The 26,885-nt window shown below is 41.0% G+C and overlaps 1 protein-coding gene across 4 annotated transcripts in view; it reads left to right on the top strand.

Annotated features, from left to right (window-relative positions):
- THBS4 (thrombospondin 4) overlaps positions 1-26,885 on the top strand; it is a 972,706-nt gene that overhangs the window by 115,023 nt on the left and 830,798 nt on the right. For all 4 annotated transcript variants that reach the window (XM_044063723.1, XM_044063722.1, XM_044063724.1 and 1 more), the window contains exon 2: positions 1,159-1,365. In XM_044063723.1, coding sequence (XP_043919658.1) covers positions 1,159-1,365 — 207 coding nt within the window. The remainder of the gene's footprint in view (positions 1-1,158; positions 1,366-26,885) is intronic.

The raw sequence follows: 26,885 nt of genomic DNA, 5'->3' as shown, positions 1-26,885 counted from the left end.
CTGACAGTTCCATGAACATGTCTACATTTACCAGCATTTTGTCATACTGTTGTGTGCTGCCTTTGAGGTTTCAGACATGACTAAAGAAGGCCATATGATTATCTTTGGCCTGGGATGCTATTGTTCCTCAAAAATTGCTTTATTAGACTTAACTAGTCCTCTTAGTTGTCTATTTGATGTGATGAGAGATTTTTTATCATTTTTGTAATTACACTTCCTAATTTTGGCTAAGAAGTTAAGTGTTGTTGTTGTATAACCTGCTTAATTTGGATTCCACCAGGGTGTTTGTTTTTGCGTTAGTTTTGGGTTTACTTCTGGTAAGCACAGCTATCTCTATGCAGTCTCTGACATGGTTGTACAGAGCTTCTCTGAATATTTCCTGATAGATTGCTGTGTTATCTGGGTTTGGAGCGACTTGAAATGCTGACAGGTTATAGTTTAAAAAAGGTAGTTTGACAGTAAGTAATTCCTAACTTTGACAGGGTTTACTGGAGTTACAAAATTGATTTTTATTTTATATTACCCTTTATTTGACATAGGCAGATGCTACATTTCTTTTTGCTTTTTATTGTCCCTTTTGGGTGATTTGATACATCAGTACTTTGAAATCTCATCTATGGTGACTGTTCACTTAGGTATTGACATCAACCTCTGTGAGCTAGTTATTAGTTCTTCAAAGTCAGACATCTTATTTTTTAGTGTTCAGTGCCACTCAGTAGTTAAATCTAGTAGACATTCCTCAGACATATTTGGTTGTACTGCCATACACAAGGAAGGTATCATTCCACTTAGAAGCTGGGCTAATATTCTTTAACTGTTAAAAGGGGTATAAGGATTACAGCATATTGACTGAACGGCAGAAAATCCAGTAGCTTATTATCATTACAATATTTGTGACCTTTTAAGCTGCCATTTCATTGTTCTCCTTCTGCTGTTGATTGGCTTTACTGACTTGTGGATACTGACAGTGGAGAATGTACCTATCAGTATGATCAGTAAGAGAATAAAAAGAACATTGATGGAAAGTGACAATATGTTTCCCCTTTAAGTATTATCAGCAGAGTAAACATATTAGAATCTGTTTGTGACCACTGTAATTGTACTAGCTTGTCATCTGTCTTATGTGTTACTGATTCTGTTTTTCCATCTCTTTAACAGTTCACAATCTCCTGTCATCATCATCATCATCATCCCGCATATCAGGCATCCTACGACAAGGGTTTACAGATCCTTCAATAAATGAAATCTACTTTCTGACAACATTTAAACTTCACCCAAAGTCAACAGCCACAGTGTTTGGCCTCCAGTCATCAACAGACAACACAAAGTACTTTGAATTTTCAGTAATGGGTAGATTAAATAAAGGTAAGCAAACTCCAAACTCCCATAGGAATTGTTTTAAGTAAGACTGCTATGTGAAGCCACATGTCTGCACAGTTTACATATGTTTAAATGGAATAAAAACAGGGTCCGGACATTGCCTTTAATATCTTAACCAAGGCTGATATTATCATAATACAGCCACTATCTTTAATAAAGCTATTTTTACACCTTTTTGAACTGAATGTTTAGTTATCCTTTGTTTTGCTGCTGTCTTAGAATTTTTCCTAAATTCACCTGCTTCTTAATCTCCTGCACAAATGGTATAGATGGACACAACCTTTACTATGGTTCAGGTGACCTGAGTTCATTTGCTGTCTTTGGTGCATCATGGGACAAATAGAGAGGATGATCATGCTTATCTTGGGGGAAGAGGTATCCTGGGCAGAGCTGTCACAAAACAGTAGTGGAGGGTGGAACTCAAATAAGACTGATTGCTAAAAATAACAACCAACCATCCTTGTTCTTTGTCTGACTATGAATGTCATTCTGAAAATGTTTTTATTATTTCTGGTCTCTCTAAAACATCACAAGAGTTGCAGATGTTGAAATTAGGTTTAAAATGTATTCCAACTGTTATTCAACAAATTTATCAATTTAAAATTGTGTGTTTAAATCATTCAGAAGGTAGTTTTGGATACATAGCTGTCTAGTGTTTCTTTTGATTGTTCATGTGAGAATGAATATTTTTCTTGTTCTGAAAATAGGTTAAGAGACATTGGTTAAAGTATATGATTTATTTGATACAGAATGTATTAAATTTTGTAGTGGACCCCCCCCCCCCTTCTCTAATGAATTTATTAAAGCTTTCTCCAATGCATTTAATAATGAATTACAGGATTTTTTTTTTAATTTGATAGAAATAATGTTAATTATAATTTATTTAAGAAACAGTGGAAATTATTGAATGACTTGAGTAAAAATAAAGTATTTCAATTAAACACATAAAGGAAGGAATGTTGGGGTTGTGAATGTTAATCATTATTATAAAACGTATTGTGACTGCCTTTTAGAAACTAGGGTTAGTTATAATATGATGTTAAAAAAATTAGAATTGTTGAACGAAGAAGTGAATTTAGGTTATTTTACAGAAAAATATGTAGATAAGAAACTTTATAATGAACAGGCTAACACTGTCTCTTTGTATTTTCTCCCTAAAATTCATAATTAGCATTCTGATCCCCTAGATAGACCCATTACTTCAGGCTGTGGATCAGTTTTAGAAAATATAGATCAGGTTATTAATGTTAATTTAAATAAATATGTTATTAAGCTTTCATCCTGTATTAGGGATGCTGTATATTTGTTATGTAAATTAGTTAATTTTATTTGGGACTATAATATGATTTGGTTGATGGCAGATGAAGAAAGTATATATACCAGTATTGTTCATAAGTTCATTTTGTAGGCTGCACTTAGTTTTCGTTGTACTATGAAATGTCAACTTCCTGAAATTCAGTGTTCCAAAAGAAAGAAGAAAAATACCCCCCCCCCCCCGAAAAAGGGTGAAAAGCCACCTTTTTTCTTGTTTTTTGCAGGGGAAAAGCACCTTTGTACCTCCTGATGTGGAGGGCAAGCCTGCCACACACTCTAAACTTATATATACCAACGTCATAGTGCGGCAACTCAAAGAATTGAGAAATCTCCCTGAAGAAGTGAACCATTGCCGGTGCACAATTAGAAATCGAACTAATGATTTCCTATAGCAAAAAGAGTTTGGTGTTATGCCATTTGTCTTTTTTTTCTGCAAGCTACTGACGTTCAAGCAATTTAACTTTGAGCATGTATAGTGAGGCCCTTTGCTTTTTAGGTAATTCTCTTAAAATGTATTATTTGTTACAATTAATTGAATTTTGCTTAACTAATATTTTATTTTTTTATGTTTAAAAGGGACATTTATAGGCAATTAAAAGGTGCTAGCATGGCTGCAAGTTTTGCACTTTCTTATGCTTGTATATTTATGGGTTTATTTGAAATTGAATACTTACACGAGAGTGATGTTTTAAAAATAGTGTTATTTATTATTTTCATTTTATTGATTATTTAATTTTTATCTGTAGAGGAGAGAGAGATCAGGTGCCAGATTTTGCGCGCTAATAGATTTGGTCTAAAATTTAGTTACCATGTTGATTTTTAAAGTATTCATTTTTTTAGATGTCACTTTGATGCGTGTTTTAATAAATCTATTTGTGTTAAGTTATTTTGTAAAGTTACACTGATTATGGATTATTTATTTGGTACTAGTTTTCACTCAGACCATTTGGTTTCTCCATTTCCTAAAAGTGAATTTCTCTGAATTAGGAGACTGTGTTCTGAAAGCAAATACTTTACAACTGAATCTAATACGTTGATAGGTATGTTTTCTGGAAGGGATTATACTATGCAATATTTTTTAGCTTACTGGGAAGTTGCTAAAATCCCTAGGTCTAAATTATTAAATAATTGTGACTCTAATATGTATCAGTCTAGATCAAATGTTGACTATGATTTGAAACAATATATTTATTCCATCTAATCAGGTTTTTAGTGGTGAAGAAGAATTGGAATATTTTAATTGTGGATGTTAATTTCATAGGATCATAGGAGATTACTAGGCTATCGAGCCAAAGGTCATTTTAAGCATAGTAGTTTCACCCAATGTAATACTGTAGAGGTACTAGTCAGTACCCAAGACTGAATTTAGTGATGACTGCCCATGTCCAGGATGGTTGTGGGTGCTATCCCCAATAAGAATTCATGGTGCCCCATCCACACATTCGAGTTTCTCTTGAACAGTGTCATAGAAGTGCTCTGTTTCACATGAATTGGTAGCCTGTCCCAAAGACATGGCAGTCACTGGGAGATAAATCTGTCCCTACAGCATGTCCTATTTAAGTCACAGGCTATATTTAAGTCCCTGGAATGGGAAGCCCTAGACCCATTTGATTTACAGACATGCAGTAAGTTCATTAGGTCTGGGTCTTGGGTTGCTCTGTAGGGCAGGCACAAGTCTCCTCTAAGAAGTCTATACAATGCGGAATATAGTGACAAGGATTTTAGTCAGTCCATATAAGACACATGTTGGAGGCCCTCGAACCTCTTTGTTAGAAACCTCTGAAGTTTCTCTAATTGCTGTAGATGCTTTGTATGGTACATACCGAATGGGGCATTATACTAAATTATGGGCCGGATAGGTGCCGAGTATAGAGGGGTTATAACTTCTTTTGCTCTCAAGGTGATGCCTTTACTAATCAAGTCAGCTATGTGGAAAGCTTTCCTTACAATGGTAGACATGTGGTGGTCAAAGTTAAGGTCATGGTCAACCTGTGATCCCAGGTTCCTTACCACTTCATCAGTACTTAGGTTATTGTTATTGATTTGATAGTGTGAAGGGACATTGTTTGTACCGAACGGAATGATGATGCATTTCTTTCCATTCAGTTTGAGACCGTGTTAGTCTGTCTGAGACCATCCTGGAGTATACTGACATCATTTGGGGATTCAATAATTGCACCTAGTTTGCAGTTGTCTGCAAACTTGGTCAGCCGCAACCCTTTAGTTTTGACCTGAACTTCTAAGAAGTATATACCAAACAGTAGAGGGCCCAGCACTGACCCCTGTGGCACCCCATTGGTAACAGGTTTGCTGATTGATGTGGAGTCACCCACTTTGATAGTGTATGTCTGGTTTGTGAGCCAGTTGGCAACCCAGCTTACAACAAAGGGGTTTACATTCAGTTTGCTAAGTTTATCGGTAATGCCTGAGTGTGGGATTGTGTCGAAAGGGTTTGCCAAGTCGAGGTATGCTGTGTACACAGATTTGCCTTCATCAAAGGCCTTGGTCACACTTTCAAAGAAATCCACTAGATTTAACAGGCAGGATCTGCCCTTCATAAAGCTGAAGTGGGTAGAATCCAGGGTTTGAAGGTCACTCATGTCTTTATTTATGAGGTCCATAATGATACGTTCCATGGCCTTACAGATGAGGCTGGTCAGCCTTATGGATCTGTAATTCCCCGGGTCTCTTGCTAAGCCACCTTTGTGGAGGGGAATAACTGTAGCTGTTCTCCATTCCGCAGGAACAAAGCCTGTGGTAAGACCATGATTGAAAAGGGTACTTAGTGGTGATGCTAGTTTATGTTTTAGCCTGTTTAGAATGCAGCCTGGGATGTCATCTGGTCCCATAGAAGATGTATTCTTTGCCTTGGACAGGGCTTTGAGGACCTGCTCTTCAGATATGTAAAGTGGGGGGGGGGGTTGGAGGAGGGTTTGTTGCAAGTTAGGAGGGGATAACAGAGTGAAATTTTGGCCACACCTGACCTCTAGCAGGTTCGCTGTCTCTGTGGAGTCAGTGTGTGTGATACCATTGGCCACCAGTTCTGCACATGCTTGGGTCCAACCCTTTAGGTTATGTACATAACTGTAAAAGGCCTTATAGTTAGCCTTGGCAGTACTTGCTAGGTTTCTCTCAAAGGAGCTCTTGGAGGATTTGACAAGTTGTCTGGTTTGCCTGTTAAGGCTGAGAAGGGTCTTTTTCTATTGTTGGGACCTTGTATTTGTTTTCTTGGACAGCAACTTTTTGCATTTATTGTAGAGTTTGTTGATGCTGGAAGTCCACCATGGCAGCTTGATTTTGCTTGGAGCTCTGGGTTTGATTCTGTCTGGTACAACTGAGTTTATACACTTATGCAAGTGATTATCCAGGGCTTTAGTGTAAGCTTCAGTGTAGTTATCACTTTCAGCTTGGGGGTGGGGCTTGGAATGCATTTATACCTTCACCTAGGAGAGTATAGTTTGCCTTGGTGAAGTTTCTTTAGTCTGATATAGCCTGCTGAATCTAGCTTTGTTTGTATGCTTGTTGTTTGTTTGCTTGTTATTTCCCTGAAATGCTAATTCCACCTAAAACGCGGCTTTTCAGCGCTTCTGTGGATCCCTAGTGATATCTGCATTGCTTACTGTACTTATTTCCTTGTTTCACTTGAATGAAAGTTACTGTTTGTCGTTTTTGCATTTAAGTTACCTGTAGCACATTGCATTTAAGTTACCTGGCACTTGCTCACTAAAGCAATTATATAAGTCAGCACTACAAAATTAAAAGCACTACACCCTCACAAACTCCCCTTGAGTACCTTGTTCCTCATTGGCCCTTTTTTTCAATTATAAAGGAATTCCCAATACTATTCTAGCATGTCCAAAGGTCAGTTGTCAATCTCCTCTCCGGTCCAGCTGGTGAATCTGGGAATCTTGAGGCAATGTTACAGCTGCCTCATGTACACAGACAACCCCCTCCTCCTCCCAACAAATTCCAACACATGTGAGAGATGCAACCATATAGCAAAACTGGAGGCTAAGCTCTCTCAGCTCAGTACTGGCTTAACCAGTCAGGAGGAAAAGGAAACCACACTCACTACAATTCCAGTCTCACATAGACCTACCACGACAGCAAACCAAACACATAAACACACAAAAACATACTCGGAGGCTCTAAATAAAAATCTGCCTAAGCAGCAGAGACCTCCAAAGCAGACACCCAAGCAACCGCTACCCCAAAACAAAACACGTGCAACATATAGCTCACAAAGCCAGTGTGCCGAACAGTCACAGCCCTTAAGGCTAAACAACACACCTAATACACTTGTAATAGGTGACTCTATCGTCAGGCACACTGACGTCCCGCTCACCGGGCTGAACAAGGAGAAGGTCACGGTGAACTGCCTGTCAGGCGCTAGGATCCGCTACATAACACAAGCACTCAAGTCACTCCAGGGCAAGTACAAATATGACTCAGTCATTGTCCATGCTGGTGTGAATGACCTGAGACGTACCTCCCTGGACTACATGAAAAGAGACATAGAGGAGCTCTCTGAGCATGTAGCCCAGGCCGGTATGACCCTGACCTTGAGTAGCATCTTACCCTCACCAAGAATGATGCCACAATATGAAGACAAGATGATCAATTTCAACAATTGGCTTAAGTATTGGTGTCATTCAAAGGGGATCCAATGCCTGTCAGCCTGGGATGACATGCTCAACAAGCCACGATGCTTCGCTAGGGACGGCTTGCACCTGTCACCCCTGGGCTTTCAAATATTGGCAAAGGCTCTTGCTACCCCCATAGTGCCTTTTTTAGGCAAGGCTCAAAAGACAAACCCACCTCCATAGGTATCACAAGGGATAAGAAACTAAGAGTAGTGCTACTCAATGCCAGAAGTCTAAACCTCAAGATGCATGCACTCGAAACTCTCCTTAGCATGGAAAACATCGATATCTGTGCAGTAACAGAAACCTGGTTCAAGGCTCCCGAGAGCACCCCAGCGCTACCAAGTTATACCTCATACCATGCTTTTCGGCCCCAAAACTTGGATCGAACCACAAAAGGAGGGGGAGTATCAATATTCATCAAAGATACCCACACCTCCAGGTTGGTGGCACAGCACGAAGCATCAGAGACTATCCATGTGCAACTAACAGTGGGTAAAACTGCCTTCCAGTTTATAGCCTGCTACAGACCACCCTCCCAAACCCAGGAACTCCACTCGGCCTTCCTGAGAACACTGAAAAATATGCAGGTCTCTCCAAACACCATTATATTGGGCGACTTCAACTACCCAAACATAGACTGGGAGCATTACTCTAGCTCCAACACCCTAGCCCAAAGGTTCCTAGAATTTATAAACTCAAATGCTATGGAACAACTTGTTACCACTCCCACAAGAGGGGAAAACATACTGGACCTGATCATCACCAACATGGGGACTCTATGCTCCAGACCAGAAGTGTATCCCTCACTGGTAAGATCAGACCATAAACTAATCTCACTGGATATTCACATCCCGACCCCACCATCTGCCCAGAAAACCATAGTGAAAAACTTCTCTAAAGCAAATTTCACACTCCTCAAAACCGAGGTGGAATCCTTCAAAGCCCCCGGGCCTGTGGAAAATACGGCCCAGACCGCAGAATCCTTTATAAACGCATTATATGAACACCTTCAGGAATGCATGGATCATGCAATCCCAAATAAAACCAAGATCCAATCCTCCAAAGGCAGACGTCCTGTCTGGTGGACCCCAGCCATAAACAAACTATACAATAGAAAGAGGAAGCTACTACATGATAGAGCAAAACCCCAAAAAGGGAAGGCATCTCTGATCAGTATTAGCAAAAAACTACTGGCACTCATAAAATCGTCTAAGGCCAGCTTCGAGAGAAAAATTGCACAGGACACTAAGGATAATCACAAGGCTTTCTTTAGTTATGTTAGGAACCTGGGTGGTAATTCCCAGATATGCTCAGAATTAGTCCAAAATGACAAAAAATACACCGAACCCACAGACATTGCCAACATCCTAGCTGACAGGTTCAGCGCAAACTTCTCCCCTCCCACCAAAAGGGCAAATATCTATCCCAGCAGAGTGCTGCCCCCCTGACATCTCAGATGCTCAGGTAAGAGCCGCCCTCTCCAAAGCAAAAAACACAGCATCAATGGGACCAGACGGTGTCCCGGGCTGCGTCCTACATGAACTCCAAGAAGAGCTAAACCCAAACATAAAACTACTGTACAATCTCAGCCTTACTACAGGATATGTACCCAAAGAGTGGCGTACAGCAACGGTGGTCCCTTTCCACTAAGGTGGTGCCTCAACGGATCCAGGAAACTATCGCCCCATAAGCCTGACTAGCTTGGTCTGCAAAGCTATGGAAAGGATCATCATGGACCTTATAAATAAAGATATTGGGGACCTACAGACACTGGATCCTATTCAGTTCGGCTTTGTTAAGGGCAGATCCTGCCTCTTAAACCTGGTCGATTTCTTTGAAACAGTCACCAAGGCCATTGACAATGGGAAGGTGGTCCACACAGCCTACCTGGACCTCACAAAAGCCTTCGATACAATACCCCACTCGGGCATTATAGATAAGCTTACCAGCTTAAATATAAACCCCTATGTCACTAGATGGGTTGCAAACTGGCTCAAGGACAGAACCCACATGGTTAGAATTGCTGGAGCCATGTCAAACTCCAAACCAGTTACAAGTAGCGTCTCACAAGGCTCAGTCCTGGGACCTCTCTTGTTCGGTATATATTTCTCAGAGGTACAGGCCAACATGGAAGGACTGTGGCTGACCAAGTTCACAGATGACTGCAAACTGGGCGCCATAATCGACTCTCCAGCCGACACAAGCATCCTCCAAGAGGGCCTCATAGAAACAGACAACTGGTGCCAGAGCCATGGCCTCAAGCTAAACGCCAAAAAGTTTATAGTCATCCCCTTTGGCAAAAGCAAAGTGCCCACAAATTACCACATAAGTGGTAATCCATTAAGTACGGAAGAAGTAATTAGGGACCTGCGGACCCAAGTTGATAGCAATCTCTCATTTGACAACCACGTGGCCAGAGTGGTTAGAAAAACATTTTATATAGCCCACCTAATCATAAAGGGATTCACATCTAGATCAGGGGATGTCATCATGCCTCTTTACTCATCCCTCATCAGGCCCATAATTGAGTACATTGCCCCTTTTGGGATGTACCTTACCAGACACCTGCAGCAACTGGAAAGACCCCAAAAGTACCTCACCAAGAGGATCAAAGGGCTCAAAGAGATGCCATATGCTGCCCGGTTAAAGAAACTCCAGCTCTACTCAGTGGCATACCACCTGCTCAGAGGTGATCTGTGCCTGACGTATAAAGCCATGTCCAACCCGGAATTAATGGACATGCTGCACCTCAGAAAATCCAAATCCCATTGAGCTACGCGCTCGTGAGACTTGAACCTCAGCACTGAAATAAATAGGACATGCTGGAGGGACAGATTCATAACCCAGAGGCTCCCTTCACTCTGGAATAAAATCCCAGTCCAGGTTAGGCAGAGTCCCTCATTGACTCTCTTCAAGAGGAATCTTGATGAGTGGATGGGGGATAGTAGGTTTACCCCTGGTATCACTTCTGTGCCACTGTTAGACAGAGGCACAGTATACTAACCTCAAAAAGGGCATAGCGAAATTAATTTAAAATGGGTGGCAAAAGCCAAACACACTCTGGCTAGGCTTATAAATGCCCTAGGGCAGATAGCCTAGTATGAACCTATGATTTCACCCTTTGTGAGTTCTGGTGTTAGTGTCAGTTTGAAGGTGACTGTTTTGTGGTCAGTGTTAACTAACAAGGGTCCAACAGTTGCAGCAGTGCACCTGTTTGACATGGTGGTGGGGACCAGATCTAGAATGTTTATTCTTCTTGTCAGAGTATGGATAATTTGCTCCAGGGCATTTGAATTTCCAAAGTCAAGGAACTTTTGCACTAGTGAGTTTGGGCTAGAGTAGGTTTCCCAGTTGATGGTAGGATAATTGAAATCCCCCATAACCTGTGTGTTTGGTAAAATTTGGATTGTCTTCAGTTTGGTTAAGTAGGCTTCATGGGTGTCATGACCCATGGAGGGAGATCTATAACTGGCTAGGACTTGAATGGGGGTCTTACCCACCATGACCTGGACCTGGAGTAACTCCATGGAGTTGTCCAGTCTAATTAGAAGTGAGGTGAATTTATCTCTAATATAGATTGAAACACCGCCTCCTTTGTTTTTCACATGTTCATTTTGCGGTCTAAAGGTATGGAAGGCATTGTACCCTTACAGGGCCAGGGTATTCTCTCAGACCTTAAACCAGGTTTCTGTGACTGCACAGACATTTACATCTTCTAGTGACAGAAGTGCTTACAGGTAGTGTATTTTTTGGTTTAAGCTCCTAGCATTTAGCAGCATGACCCATATTTTGTTCTGATTGGTTAATTTTACCTTGGTAATGTTTTTGAGACCTTGCCTATGGGACAGGCAAAAGCCTTTATCAGCAGCCGAAAGCCTAGGGGTGCCAGGTGCAAACCGTCTCTGGCAAATCAGCGAGGTTTGTCGACCACAACTTCCGAAGCAGACAGGAAGTGGATCCCCTTGGAATGACACCAAAAACTGAGCCAATTATTGAAATCAATCATTTTTTTGTTTATACTGTGGCATCATTCTAGGTAAGGGTAGTATGCTGCTCAAGTCTAGGGACATACCTGCCTAAGACATGTACTCAGAGAGCTTGACCATGTCTCTCTTCATATAGTCCCATAAGGTATGTCTCAGGTCATTCACGCCAACATGAATTATGACAGAGTCATAATGGTACTTGTTGCTAAGAGACCTAAGTGCATGCATGATTTGGTGAATCCTGGCACTGTACAGGCAGCTGACTGTGACTTTCTCCTTGTCCAGCTTGGTGAGTGGGACATCCGTGTGTCTAACTGCTGAGTCTCCAATGACAAGAAAGTCTCCAACGATACAGTAAAATATTTACCTAACACACTTTATATTTCTTTTTTCAGTTGATAAAAGTATAGTAAGTACATCATGTCATAGTTATTTTACTTTGACTTTATCTGAATGTGTAAATAATGCATAGAGGTTTAGGAAATGGAGCACTGTTCCTGGTGGTAATTGTACAATTTGTCCTTATGTATGTAAAACATTTGATGTAATTAATGGAAAGAAAGTCAACATTAAGGGCCAATTTAATTGTCCTAGTTTGTCAGTAACTTATATTATTTATTGTTCTTATAATATATATTATGTAGGGGGAACCAAATGAGCATTTTCAGACAGAAATAAAGAGCATCTTAGGAACATTTGTAACTGTGATATGAACAGCCCTTTAGCATCACATTTTGCCAAATTTCACGTGAACAAAGTTGATGGCTTAAAAGTCACTGACTGTTTTGGAAAAAGTAAACTGGTGTTTTCATTAGGAGGGTATTATTAAGAATATTTTACTGTTTAAGGAAAGTGTGTGCATTCTTTAATTTAATACAAAGACATGCATCGTCTGGAGCGTTTCTCCCCGGGCCTCCGCTGAAAATTGGCACGTTCCAAGTCGGACTTTCCTGTTTAACAAATGTAAAATAAAAATAAATAAATACATTGTCACCTGATGGACTTAATCATTCTTCTGGTCCTGCTCAGCTTGTCTGTCACTGCAGCTTGCTCTTTAAGAATGCAGGACCCTCGTGAACGAAAATTAAATGTAGGGTCTTCCAGGAATTGATCCAATTGTGAGGAACACCTCCTTTCAAAACAGACAACTCAACATATTCCCTTCCAGACGTCTTTGCGAGCAGGTTTGCAGAACAGATGCTTTTCCATTCCAGTTGACGAGCACGTTCTTCTATGCATTGCCACCCTTTCCACTGATATCTACGGTCACTTTGAAGATTAAGAAAGTCTCTCTAAATATCACTATGGTGACCTTCTTCTGGGCCAGGCAACAGTGGTTCTCCTTTCTTATGGAATTGGCCAAGGGCAATTACCACAATTTTCCTCATAGACTGGATCTACTCACATAAGTCTTCTGGACTCTGATACACCCCAAACTGAAACAATTTGCATTTGTCTTGATGATTCAGTTTTTGATCATTTTTAGGCACCTTGTTTCTGAGGACATGCAGGATGTTTTAAGTAGGCCATAAATCCTGTTACTAGGAAATCTTATGTTAGTACCTGAAAGAGATTTTCTAGTTGGTGGCATTCTAATAATCAGAGTCTAATCAGTGATTATATACCTCTGATGTTACTATATTTGCATGAGTTAATATCCTCTGGCTTGTCTTACTGCTTTAGCAAGGTTCAGTTTGCAGGCTGTACTTAACCTTTTGCAAGGTGTGTTTGTCAGCCATTTCAGCATGTCTGCCCATGGATCCTCTGCATTCTTCTCAAACTGTTCTAAAAATGTGGTTTTCTTTTAAGAACACCTAGAATACAGATAACCCTTGTTGAGACATTATCTTTGTGCTGCAAAAGTGAAATCTCTCCCCTTTTGAACCAATTCATCAGGCTGTTTTTTTCTGGTTTATGATTTGGAAGACTGATTTCCTTATTGCTCTGACATCCACAAAAGTGTATCTGAGTTGTAAACGCTCATGGAGGGCGAACCCTATTTGGTTTTCCATAGAAAAACGTATCTCAAGGCTGGTCAAACAGGGTGATGCACTTGAGATTCTGCACATTCAAATCACGAGAGGTGAAATCCGATACCACTTCCTTGCAAGCTGTAGGTCCTCCTCTGTTACCCAGGAAAACCACAACATGTACATTTAAAACACTCACCATCCAACCCAATACCATATTCATGGGTGACTTTAATTACCTAGAAATTAACTGGCAATCCTATATGACACCAAATGTACAGGCACAGAGATTCCTGGATTTTGTAAACACAAACTTACTGAACCAGATTGTCAATACACCAACCAGGGGTGCAAATATACTGGAGCTGGTCCTCACTAATATGGCAGAGTGCTGCACAATCCCTAGTATAATGTCTTCTCTGGTAAGGTCAAACCACAAAATGGTCTCCTTTGAAGTAAAAATAAATCCTGGAACCCCAGCTAGCCATGGAATATTAAAGAACTACTCTAAGGCTAACTTTCTACTATTAAGTGATAACCTTACAAAATTTCAAGCACCCATAAACCCTGAAAACACTGCTGTCTACATGGAACTGTTTACAGAAACCATTTACAAGTGTGTTAATAGCTGCATAGAGGCAGCTGTACCCAGCAGGAAGTACAGAACTAACTCAAAAAACAAGCCACCCTGATGGAATCACAACATCAACAGGCTGTATAACACAACTATAATCGTGGCAAAAATATAGCGGTGTAGCACCCAGCAGGATACAAGCACTCTAATCAAACTAAACAAACAACTCAAAGGACAACTAAAGTCTACCAAAGCCAAATTTGAGGTAAATGTGCCCCCCCCCCCCCCCCCACCAAGGACAGCCACAAGGCATTCTTTAGCTATATCTGCAATCTCAAAGGCAATTCACAATTGTGTGTAGAGTTCACTGTTAATTGAATAGCAAGGCGATATAGCAAACCTACTGGCTGACAAATTCAGCTCTATCTTTACTCCTCCCTCCCCCTCAACATTCCCTCAGGAAATACCATCAATATAACTCCATTAAATAGTATGAAAAATGACCTATCAGGCCCTCTGGAATTGTTGTTTAACTGTAGCCTCTAAATAGGCTTTATGCCTTATGAATGAAGAACAGCAGTAGTCGTCCCTCTGTACAAATGTGGGCCATCTACAGATCTTGGAAACTACAGACCCATAAGTTTCACTAGTCTCATATGCAAAGCCATAGAAAGAATTATCATGAAAATGATTAATAATGACATAGGAAACCTCGAGAGACTGGACTCAGCCCAATTTGTTTTTGTCAAAGGCAGGTCAGGCCAACTCAATCTGATAAACTTATTGGAGAAAGAAAACAAAGCAATGGATAAGTGCAAAATGGTCTACACTGCCTAGCTTGACCTGGCCAAGACATTTGCCACAATACTCCACTCAAGTATTGTTGACAAACTCAAGTGCTTAAGTATAAACTCTTATGTCACCCAGTGGATAGCCAGTTGGCTCACAGACAGGACAAAGGAAGTTAGAAATGGGGACTCACCTCTACAAAGAGGTCAGTCACAAGCGGATTCCCTCAGGAACTGGTCCTGGGACCACTTGTTTTTAGCATTTACTTCTCTGATGTCAAGGCCAATGCCAGTGACCTCTGGCTGACTAAATTTGCAGATGATTGCAATTAGGAGCAGTCATAAAATCCCCTCCACTGACACAAATGTTTTTCAGGAAACAGACAAATAACCGGTGTCAGAACCATGGACTAAAACTAAATGCCAAGAAATGCATAATAGTATCCTTTGGGAAGTCATCCACCCCTGGTAAGTATCATATTGATAAGACACCCCTAAGAGTTGACCCAGTAGTCAGGGTCTTGGGACACACACAGACAGTAATCTAACCTTTGACCATTAGGGGTCCACAGTAGCGAGGAAATCATTCTATGTTGTGCAATTTGTAAACAAAGGTATGGCATCTACGTCCAAGGAAGTCATTGTTCCTCTGTATTCAGCATTCATCAGACCTATCATAGAGTACAATTCCCCCTTTGGTACATCTAACTAGGTATATCCAAAATAGGAACATCCACAGAGGTTCCTCACTTAAAGAATACAGGATGTACGTAACATGTCCTATGCAGACCATCTCAAGGTCCTGTTCTTGTATTCGGACTCCTAAAGACTGTTGAAGGGGATCTGTGCCTGGCATACAAAGATTTGTCAGACCTCACCCTGATGGACCTCCTGCGTATTCGAAAAACAAACAGCATCAGAATTGCCCATTCTAAAGACTTAAACCTTGCCTGTCAAATAAATCGGACCTGCTGGAGAGACAGGTATATAACCCAGAGACTCCCTCTCCTCTGAAACAGGCTCTCCATCTATGTGAGTCAGAGTTCCTCCCTCACCTAAGTCAAGTGCAACTTGAACAACTGGATGGGAAACAGGAAATTCATCCCATGTTTGGCACCTATGTCTCTAATGGACACAAGCAGCATGTAAATAGTTCACCTCCCAGGCTCCTGCTTGTAAATGTTTCATCTCTCAAGCCCCTGCTTACACTTATCATGAGCATCAGAACTTGTCAGAGATTTGGAATGCATGGCTTGGCTCAAAAAGGCCCTTGTGGTCATTAGCTTAGTACACACCTATGAACCTATGAGGCAGCACTACTGTAAGAGCAAATCGTTCATTCATGTTAATCATCATCTTCTTTCGGCTGTTCCCGTTAGGGGTTGCCACAGCGGATCATCTGTTTCCATTTCTTCCTGTCCTCTACATCTTGCTCTGTCACACCAACCACCTGCATGTCCTCTTTCACCACATCCATAAACCTTATCTTAGGCCTTCCTCTTTTCCTGTTACCTGGTAGCTTCATCCTTAGCATTTTTTTCCCAATATACTCAGCATCCCTCCTCAGCACATATCCAAACCAACATAATCTTACCTCTCTGGCTTTGTCTTCAAACCTTCCAACCTTGGCTGACCCTCTAATATACTTATTCCTAATCCTGTCCACCCTCGTCACACCCACGCCACTGTCTCCAACCCATATAACGTAGCTGGTCTCACTACCCTCTTGCAGACCTTCCCTTTCACTCTTACTGGTACTCGTCTGTCACAAATCACTCCTGACACTCTTCTCCACCCACTCCATCCTGCCTGTACTCTCTTCTTCACCTCTCTTCCACACTCATCATTACTCTGAACTATTGATCCCAAGTATTTAAACTCATCCACCTTCACCACCTCTACTCCTTGCATCCTCACCATTCCTCTATCCTCCCTCTCATTCACACACATATATTCTGTCTTAGTCTTGCTAACCTTCATTCCTCTTCTCTCTAGAGCATATCTCCATCTCTCCAGGGTCTCCTCCACCTGTTCCCTACTGTCACTACAGATCACAATGTCATCTGCAAGCATCATAGTCCACGGGGACTCCTGTCTGATCTCGTCTGTCAACCTGTCCATCACCATTGCAAATAAGAAAGGGCTCAGAGCTGATCCTTGATGTAATCCCACCTCCATCTTAAACGCATCCATCACTCCCACTGTAGACCTCACCACTGTCACACTACCCTCGTACATATCCTGTACCAATCTTACATACTTCTCTGACACTCCTGACTTCCTCATACAATACCACAACTCCTCTCCAGGCACCCTGTCATATGCTTTCTCTAAGTCTACAAAAACACAATGCAACTCCTTCTGACCTTGTCTGTACTTCTAAATCAACACTCTCAGAGCAAACATTGCACCTGTAGTGCTCTTTCCTGGCATGAAACCATACTTCTGATCATTAATCAACATGTCCCTTCTTAACCTAGCTTCCACTACTCTTTCCCATAACTTCATGCTGTGACTGATCAGTTTAATCCCTCTGTAGTTAGTACAGCTCTGCATATCACCCTTATTCTTAAAGATCAGTACCAAAACACTTTTTCTCCATTCCTCAGGCATCCTCTCACTTTCCAAGATTTCATTACACAATCTGGTTAGAAACTCCACTGCCATTTCACCTAAACACCTCCATACTTCCACAGGTATGTCATCTGGACCAACAGCCTTTCCATTCTTCATCCTCTTCATAGCTATCCTTACTTCCTCCTTGCTAATCCATTGCACTTCATGATTCACTATCCCCACATCATCCAACCTTCTCTCCCTCTCATTCTCTTCATTCATCAACCCCTCAAAGTACTCTTTCCACCTGCTCAACACACTCTCCTCACCTGTGAGTATGTTTCCCTCATTATCCTTTATCACCTTTACCTGCTGCACATCTTTCCTAGCTCGTTCCCTCTGAATAGCCAATAGTAGTTTCAAAATGTATTTGGAATAAAGTCATAATTTTCCTTATATCCCTTCTTGAAACTTAAAACCAGGGAGAAAACATTATTTAGACCCTATATGTGCACTGGCAATTCAGGTTTTACCTTAAAGGAGAACCGCATGCACAGACTCAAAAAACATGTTTATTTCATCATGGTTTGGTGTTTCCTACATTTTAACACCACTCTGGGACTATTTACAGGCTTTTAGATATTTTTATACATAATTTCTGAGTCTGACCACATGGGATCTGGCATCTTGAAGTAATTCTGATTGTTTAGTCTGCCTCTAGGTATCCACAGAATTCATTGTTTGTCTCTAAATAGTTGCATAATGTCTGCCACTTTTTCCCTAAAGCTCCTGTCACTGCACTGATTTTGCAGGCATTCACTGCTGTGTTGTAATCACCTAGTTTTGGTTAAAGGACAACCGCGCCCTCAGACTCAAAAAACATATTAATTTCATCATGGTTTGATGTTTCCTACATTTTAATAGCACTCTGAGACTATTTTGAGCTTTTTAGATATTTTTAGATGCAATTTCTGACTCTGACCACATGGGGTCTGGCATATTGAAAAAAATTCAGACTGTTTACTCTGCCTCTAAGTATCCCAGAATGCATTATTTGTCTCAAAAAAATTGCATCAGATCTGCCACATTTTGCCTTAAGCTGCTGTCACTTCATTGACGTAACAGGCATTCACTGCAGTCTTAAAATCCCCTACTTTTGGTTAAAATGTTATCCTTTTTCAATGACCACTTAAAACACAAGCAGTGCAAATGCTACAGAACAGAACTGAAAGGTGCATTTTCTAGCCCTTTCATCTTAGAAATGCTAAATTGCTTTCTTTTGTGAAGGCTGAAATCTAGCTCTTCAAGGAATCTCCCCTCCCACTTCACACCTACCTTCCCTAGCTGTCAAAGAGCCAAGGGTAATTTGACCCATTATCTGCATGTGATTGACAGCTCGTCACAGCAGGTGACCAGAGTAATGTACTGTTTGCTTGTCAGCCTTTTCTTCCTTACAGTGGGAGACTTTTTTTTTGTTGCACTACTCCTGTCAAATTTAAAACCAAGCTACATAGCACTGGCAATAATCCTTGCTTTGCAAAGCAGTCTGCCACTTATTTTCCCTTCCTGTTTAAATAGCTAACAAATGATGCACTATAAACTTGAAATATTTTAGACTTGCATGACAGCACCCACATGCTTTTTTGAGTCAATTTTTAAAATAAATTATGGTAGTGCATACACACACGCAGACACACGCACGCAGACACACACACTGCTTTACTTCTACAATGATTTAGATTTTTACATTTTATAGCAGTGTACTAACCAAGCAGAGAAATCTGGTTCAAAAGCAAGGATAAATTGATCCTGAAATACCTATGAACCTCAGCGCAAGAAATTAGGACAAAGCCATACATAGAAGTGGGACAAAGGCACAAACGGAAAAGCACAGTCCGGGTCTGAACTGTCTGCAAACAGCTACAGTTAACTTTGAGTATGTGTCTACCTGTTTGAGCCAATATTCATTTTCCCCTGGAGAGCACTCTGCTTTGGCTTGTAAGCAGCCCCCCCACCACACACACACACACACACACACACACACACACACATTCCACTTTCTCTTATTCCCTTCTGTTAGCAAATAGTATCCGCCATAACTCATCAAGCATTAAACATAACTGGGGAAATATAAACCCTGGATCAAAATGAAAATAAGTAGGCTAAGCTAAAAATGCAGCTGCAAAAGGGAAGCACGTGGCACCCTTACAAACAGAAAAAGATAACTCCACTAATGTGCAATTAAAAACTTGGGAGGACACAATATCAGGGCTAGGGAGGCATAGAAACAGGGACAAATTACATTTAGGATACACTATTAAGAAGTAATAAGACTTACCTTACTTATGAAGTAGCAAAACGCTGGTGAAGAAGTGCTTCACATGAATAGAGTCGACCAGATTTGCTAACACAGAAAAGGAGTTCCACACAGCACCTAGTCCATTTATTAGGTTAACAGTGGGCTGGGAAAGGCAGTGTTGACATCACAATGTGGGAGGATCACAGGGATTCTGTACAGCATGCAAATAAGGCAGTGTTTACGTCACTTTGGGGGAGGAAACCTCCCAGGATCTTCAGCAAGAGCTATGGCAGATGTGACATCATTATTTAAGAGATGACTAGACAGTTTTCATCTTGGTTTTAAAAATGAAAGTCAAACAGTATGGAAAAGTATGAAGCCTAAGCAGTAAAAGAGAATAGTGAATTTTTTTTTAAAGCTGCGGTTATGTTTTTTTGAGGCTGTATCACATAACAGAATTTTAGGGAGACATCAGGTAGAGATATTTGATTTGATATCCCGTTGTTTTCCTTTAACATTTTTTCCTTTTTCAATGACTACTTCAAACACAAGCAGTGCAGATGTCACAGAACAAAACTGAAAAGTGCATTTTATTGCTGCTTCCTCTTAGAAATACTAACTTGATTTCGTTTGTGAAGTCTGAATTGTAGTTCTTCAACGTATCTCCCCTCCCCCTTCACACCTACCTTCCCTAGCTGTCAAAGAGCTAAGGGTAATTTGACCCATTATCTGCATGTGATTGACAGCTCACAGCAGGTGACCTGACTAATGTACTGTTTTGTCACAGCCTTTCCTTCCTTACAGTGGAGCATTTTTTGTTGTTGCACTCCTCCTGCTGTCAAATTTAGATCTGAGCTGCCTTGCACTGGGAGAAATCACAGCTTTGCAAACCATCAAACTCCTAGTTTGGTTAAATAGCTAACAGCTGATAGACTATAAACATGATATGTTTCACATACTTGGATGACAGTAGTCGCATGTTTTTTTTTTAAGTGGTAATTTAAGATTAAGGTATTGCATACTTCATGTAATCTTATGTAGTGTTGTCTATTAATTGTGACAGACATCTGCTTCCTATGTAAAAATATGCAACTAATGTGTACGCATGGACATTGCAAATTTATGTTCTTTGTTCATGCAGCTGTTACTGTACTGTTGCCTGTACTTCCTCACTGTACTTTGTCACATATCGGTAGGGCTGTTCAGATAATTGAGATTATAGTTGGTCATTTAGATTAGAATAGAGTGGGCTGGGCAAGGCAGCGCTAACATCACTATGTGGGACGTTCACTGGCTCTTCTATAGAGCATGCAAATAAGGCAGTGGTTACATCACTTTGTGTGAGGAAATGTCCTGGTAACTACAGCAAGAGGTCTGGCAGATGTGACATCAGCAATTAAGAGCCAGCTAGAGGTTTTTCAATTGAGTTTTCAAACTGAAAGTAAAACAATACAGAAAGGTAGGAGGCTTACGAGGTAAAACAGAGTTTAAAGCTGTGGTGATTATACATACATACATACACACACACACACACACACACACACACACACACACACACACATATCTATATATGCTTGGCAGAATATAACCCTTATAGATAAGGCTACTGCAGCAGTGATTTAATAACGCATCTACTTTTATGCTAAGTGCAACTTACACAACTGAACTTTGCGTAGCATGTAATTCATTCAAACTTTCTAATCTAAAACGCAAATCATTGATATTCAGTCTAAACATAATTTGTCTGAAAAAAGAACATCAGCAATTTAGTCACTGACAGTAAGAGTTGTGGAAATCTGTGTAGAATTCCGTGTTTATAGTTCTGTCTGTAAAATGTCATCTGTAAGATTCTATATTTAGCACCCTTTCCTTAAACTCTGGTTGAATTTTATTATTAGTAATTGTTCTGTAGCTTTCCTTTCTTACACCAAGTGTCTTCCTTGCAAGCTATAGTTGAATTCTGAGCATCAAAATCCTGAGCATCAGAAACAGTGAAAAATCATACCCAAAAATAATTAAATTCAAGTGTTTTAAGGGGGTGGGGGTGACTCAGCTGCATTTTCTAGACTTGGACCATAGTCTCAAGCTCTTTCCTCAACCCATAATGTCCTACAATCTCTGTAGCTTCCTCAGATTGAGTTTGCTGCATTATTACTCACCGAATAAAGAGACATAATGTATAAAAGGTAACAGAGACTCAAACCAGGAACATAAAGCTTCCTATAAATCCACTAGGTCCCCAGGAGCTCATAGGATGGGGGATGGCTGGGAGGGATGGTGAAGAAGAATGAAAATGGACAACACAGATGCCAAGTTATGGTAAGTACATAACTTCTAAATCTGATGTTGTCCTTTTCATTCTTCCTCACTATTGGGTCAGATCCCCCAGCTACGTTATTCTTGGGTGGCCTCATAGAAGGATATGCCAAAGCACTGTCAAACCAAAAGAAGCTCTACTTCTGGAGTCAGTGTCCAATTTATAATGTGTTACAAAGCTGTGAGTCATTAACATGTGTCTTTCTTGCAAGCTATAGGTCCAAGTGGCTGCAGCACAAATATCATCAATCAACACTCTGGAGGAGAAAAACAATGGTGTAGGCACAGGACAGGACAGTGTGTATAGTGCTGACTATTGTGGAATCCTAATCCAGGCATTTATAAGAAACAGTCATGGGAAGTGTGCTTTTTGAATAGGGACACACAGATGAAGTTTAGGGATGAGCACCGAGAAGGAGGACAAGGGCAGTGGTGCAGCGGTTAGCGCTGCCACCTCACAGCAAGAGGTTCTCCGATTCAATCCTTGGCTGGAGTGCCTTCTGTGCAGAGTCTGCATGTCCTCTCTGTGGTCGCGTGGCTTTCCTCTGGGTGCTCCAGTTTCCTCCCACATCTCAAAGACATGCTGTAGGTGGCAGGAGCGGTCCTAGGTCAACTGGTGCCCTAGGCAAAAGGGCTCCACAGCGCCCCCCAACTCATTACCTGGTGCCCCCATTCTGATCTACCTACACTAAATAAATACTAGAAAAGTGCCCCTGCTAGACCGGCGCCCTAGGCCTAAGGCCGGCCATGGTAGGTGGATTGGATACTCTATATTGGCCCTAGGCGTGAGTGCATATGTGTGCCTTCCGTGGAAGGTTGGGCGCTGGGCTGACAACTCAGCACAGTAAAACTCCACTGCTAATCATGAGCAGACAGGTGATTCCGCTGTGGTGACCCCTAACTGAGAAAAGCCGAAAGAAAAAGAAGAAAACTGAGAAGGAGGACAGGTTAAACATTGTAATGTAAAGCATATGAGGGAATAAAACAAAACAGTTGCAGCAGGAACACTAATCAAATCTCCACATGGCACAGTACAGACTGCACAGTGACAAATGTATAAGATGTGACTGTCACACAAGGTGACATAACAGTGGAAGATGTCTGTGTGATAGAAGCATCAAGACATGAGCAATGCTGAGGACATGTATCATGGATGTTAAATACAATTGAGGTTAGGTGAATACTATGAAGCTGTGCAAGCTGATTTGCCTGAGTATGCCCGTATCATCAGCAGAGGCTTCCAACAAGTAGGACACAGATACTGGCCCATGGCCAACAGTAAAACCATCACGTATAATCATGGACAATATCAGAATATCAGAATAATACCACAAGTAATACCCATGTCTCTGATGCAACATATGTGTTTCTGAGTGAACATAGACGGTTCTGCACCAACACACTTGTATAACTATTAGGACATGTCAGCAATCTATGAGTGTAATTAAGCACACTCTCTAGGCACTAGCATATGCAGGAGGTATGAGGAGACACACTTGACATTAAGATCACTACAGGCTAGTTGACTGGTGTGCATGGCAGAAATACATATGACACAATCTGCACTGTCAAGAATGTAAACCATGCCATCAATGTTATTAAGTAGCTATGTATGTCATGCTGCATCACCAAAACAGATATCACATATGCATGTGGAATTACACCTTGATGGGGTTCCGTGCCATCAGACAGTAATATTTATGCAACAAAACTAATACCTAGGTATGCACAAACAGATGTGTGCTAGCTCGCAGTGAGAGAGGTGGTTTCAGTTACACATCATTAGAAGATATGTATGGAGGAACATGAGGAAATGTGGATTGTACTCAGGTATTGGTGTGGTGAAGACTGTGAACTATGAAGGTATTGTGCCCTGACATGTGGATGTTCTGCACATATTCAGTAGTTGTGTTACATACAAGGGGGTACTCACCTTCGTGGACACATGCTAGTGGGCATTGCACATTTCACATATCCCAGGGCACAGGCCACATTAACAAATGGTCTGTTGATAGGGTTTGACATTTATATGATCCTTGGTTTGTGCATTTGTTTGCATAATGAAACAAATCCTCACGTTTTTTTTTTTTCATCTCATATGTTGTCATGGCTGTGGCAGCAATCTTTGATGTGTGTTGATAGTGTCTGTATTATCACAAATTAAGTCAATGATTGCCCACAATCTGCAGTCCTCCAGACAGCTGTTGGGACACATGATTTGTATGTTATTCTTGATGCCCGTCATTTCAATCATGGATAGGGAAGAGCCTAACAGACAGCCCTGATGTACACACTTGATCACTGGACACGAGATATAGGTCACTTTACAGATTTCTACATATTTAGATGCCATGTATGTGATCCACTGTTCTGCCCACTTGCTGATATAGGTGTTGATGGCGACATCTGTTATTGTAAAGGGAATACCTCAGTGTGGACTCCTGTCAATTGTCTTGGCCTTTTCAAGTTCCACAGGATAATGCTCTTTGAAGACATCTGACAGATGTAACAGATATAGCTGTAGCATCAAAAACTCACACATGTCTATTGCATACAGCCGAGATATTACTAATCTCCACTTAGAGAAGGTTGATGACAATATGTTGGTCTACCTCTCAGATCAGCAGAGTCAGAATGTGTCTTACATGCATACATCAGCTGCTGTCCGCAGCCCACTCAGATGGATGCATGTCAGTGTACATCCTTCTGTGGGAACATAGTCCATCTGGAAGGTCTGTTCTGTTGAAGTGTGTATCACACTGTGTCAGGTAGGTGTATGTTCTGAGTCACGCTGTAGGTTATCTGTGATGTAGTCACAGCCCATTGTTTCTGTGTGATAGGCTTGCATGATGGTAACACAGTGCATACTGCTTACGTTGATCTGTTCTAGGGTGTGGACACAGTCCCCCTACTCAGGTATCATTGACAAATTCTACAAGCTGGGATTTGACACTTACACCTCTAGATGATTAACTAATGTCCTTATCAACAAACCACATACTGTAAAAGTTGGTGAATCAACCTCTGCCAATGCAGCTGTCAGCACTGGTATACCCAAAGAGTATGTGCAGAGTATTATACTGTTTGGAATCTATTTCTCAATTTTTCAGGCTACAAAATATGACCTGTTGCTTACCAAGTTTGCTGATTCATGCGTATTGGTTGCAATTATTGAGTCCACCAATGATGTGACTATAGTATAAGAGGGGCTAACACACACAAATGGTTGGTGCCAAAGCCACACCGTCTACTAATAAATAAAGAATGTGTCAGGATGTGTGCCTTATCCTGGTAAATATACCATTGACAACTCTCCCCTATGCTAAAACCAGTGGTGCAAGCATTGCAAAAACACCTAGATAGCAAGTGTGTACAATGGTACGGAAAGGCTACGACATGCACCTCAGAAGTCTGGACATTGTAGCCAGATCTGAGGAAGATATAACAGTTTTGTATTTAAACCTCATCTGAACACTAATACAGTATAATGCTTCCTTTTGCATGTACCTCACCAGACACCTGCAGTAGCTGGACAGACCACGGGGGTTTCACACCAAGAAAATACAGGTCTTACAAACCATGCCATGATGTACATGGATATACTGAAAGCCCTGTTCCAGAAATCTGTATTGGAAAGGATGAGGTGACTTATGCCTGCACTACAGGAGATTTTTGACCCTGCCCTGATGTGTATACTGCACATAAGCAAATCAGTAGAGTCTGTTGAGAGGAAGATGGTAAAAGCAATGTCCCACATGCTATTGTAAAATTCTTTCTTTACTGTCAAGCAAGTGTGCAAATGCACACACACACAAAATTGACTGCAGTGAGAATATAACCCCTACCTATCAAAGTACACAGACTACAGAACACAGTACTTTATGCAAGCACCACAGCTCAAGTCTGACTTGGAGCGTCTCAGATAACACTTTATAGCTGATGACAACAGCAGTGTCTGTTGAGGAGAATATAACAGTGTCCCACATGCTGGTGTAAAATGCTCTTTGTAATGTCAAGTTCACACATACACAGTTGACTGCAGTGGCGAATAGAACCCATACATAGGTACACAGGCTACAGAACACAGTACTTTACACAAGTGCCACAGTACAAGTCTGATTTTTCCATGGCTGCAGGACAACTTATAATGGATGACATCAGCAGTGCCTGTTGTACAGAAGAAGCTGGGAGAACTGCATGAAATGCATCTGTATGCATGTGCAAGATTCAAAATACTGTTATTTCATAGAATTTGAGCAGTAACTGCAGGATACACACTTCTGTTCTTCTGACTTCACACACACACACACACACACACACACACACTTGACTGTAGTGAGAATAGAACCCACAGCTATCCAAGAACATAGACTATAGAACTCAGTATTTTACACAAGTGTCACAGCACAAGTCTGACTTTTACATGGCTGCTGGTCAACTTATAGTGGATGACATCAGCAGTGCATGTTGGACAGAAGAAGTCAGGAGGCCTGCATGAAATGGATTTGTAGGCATGTGCAAGATTCAACATACTGTCAATTTATAGGATTAGAGCGGTAACTGCAGGATACACATTTCTGCTCTTCTGGATAGACAAACACACAATTGACTGCAGTGAGAATGAACCCTACTTATCTAAGTATACAGACCACAGAAATCAGTACTTTACACAAGAGATATGATTAGTACCTTCATATGTGACATACAATGCATTGATACAATTAATTGACTCTATTATCTTAACTTTTACTTTTAAAACTACCAATACCTAACGGATAACTTTTACTTTTACGACTACCAGCTCCTAACAGATGGACACTATACTACAGATTGCAGCATGTATTCCTTGACATATGCATATATTGCAAATACACGTGTTCCAGTTATACAGATTACAGTTTACAACAGGGCATGTGTGCCATTGGTACAGAAATTTTACTTTAAAACATTAAATTACACATGATTGAAAAATTAACAGTATTGTATAGTTGGGAAGTGTGGGCTTTGAACCCACAACCTCCAACTAAAGTTTGTGGTGCAGACAAATATATGCATA

This window comes from Protopterus annectens, chromosome 2.part2, assembly GCF_019279795.1.
Source record: "Protopterus annectens isolate FY-2018-M chromosome 2.part2, PAN1.0, whole genome shotgun sequence".
NCBI classification, from domain to species: domain Eukaryota; kingdom Metazoa; phylum Chordata; order Ceratodontiformes; family Protopteridae; genus Protopterus; species Protopterus annectens.
The sequence above is the reverse complement of the archived record's forward strand: the minus strand, read 5'-3'. Positions and strand labels throughout refer to the sequence as shown.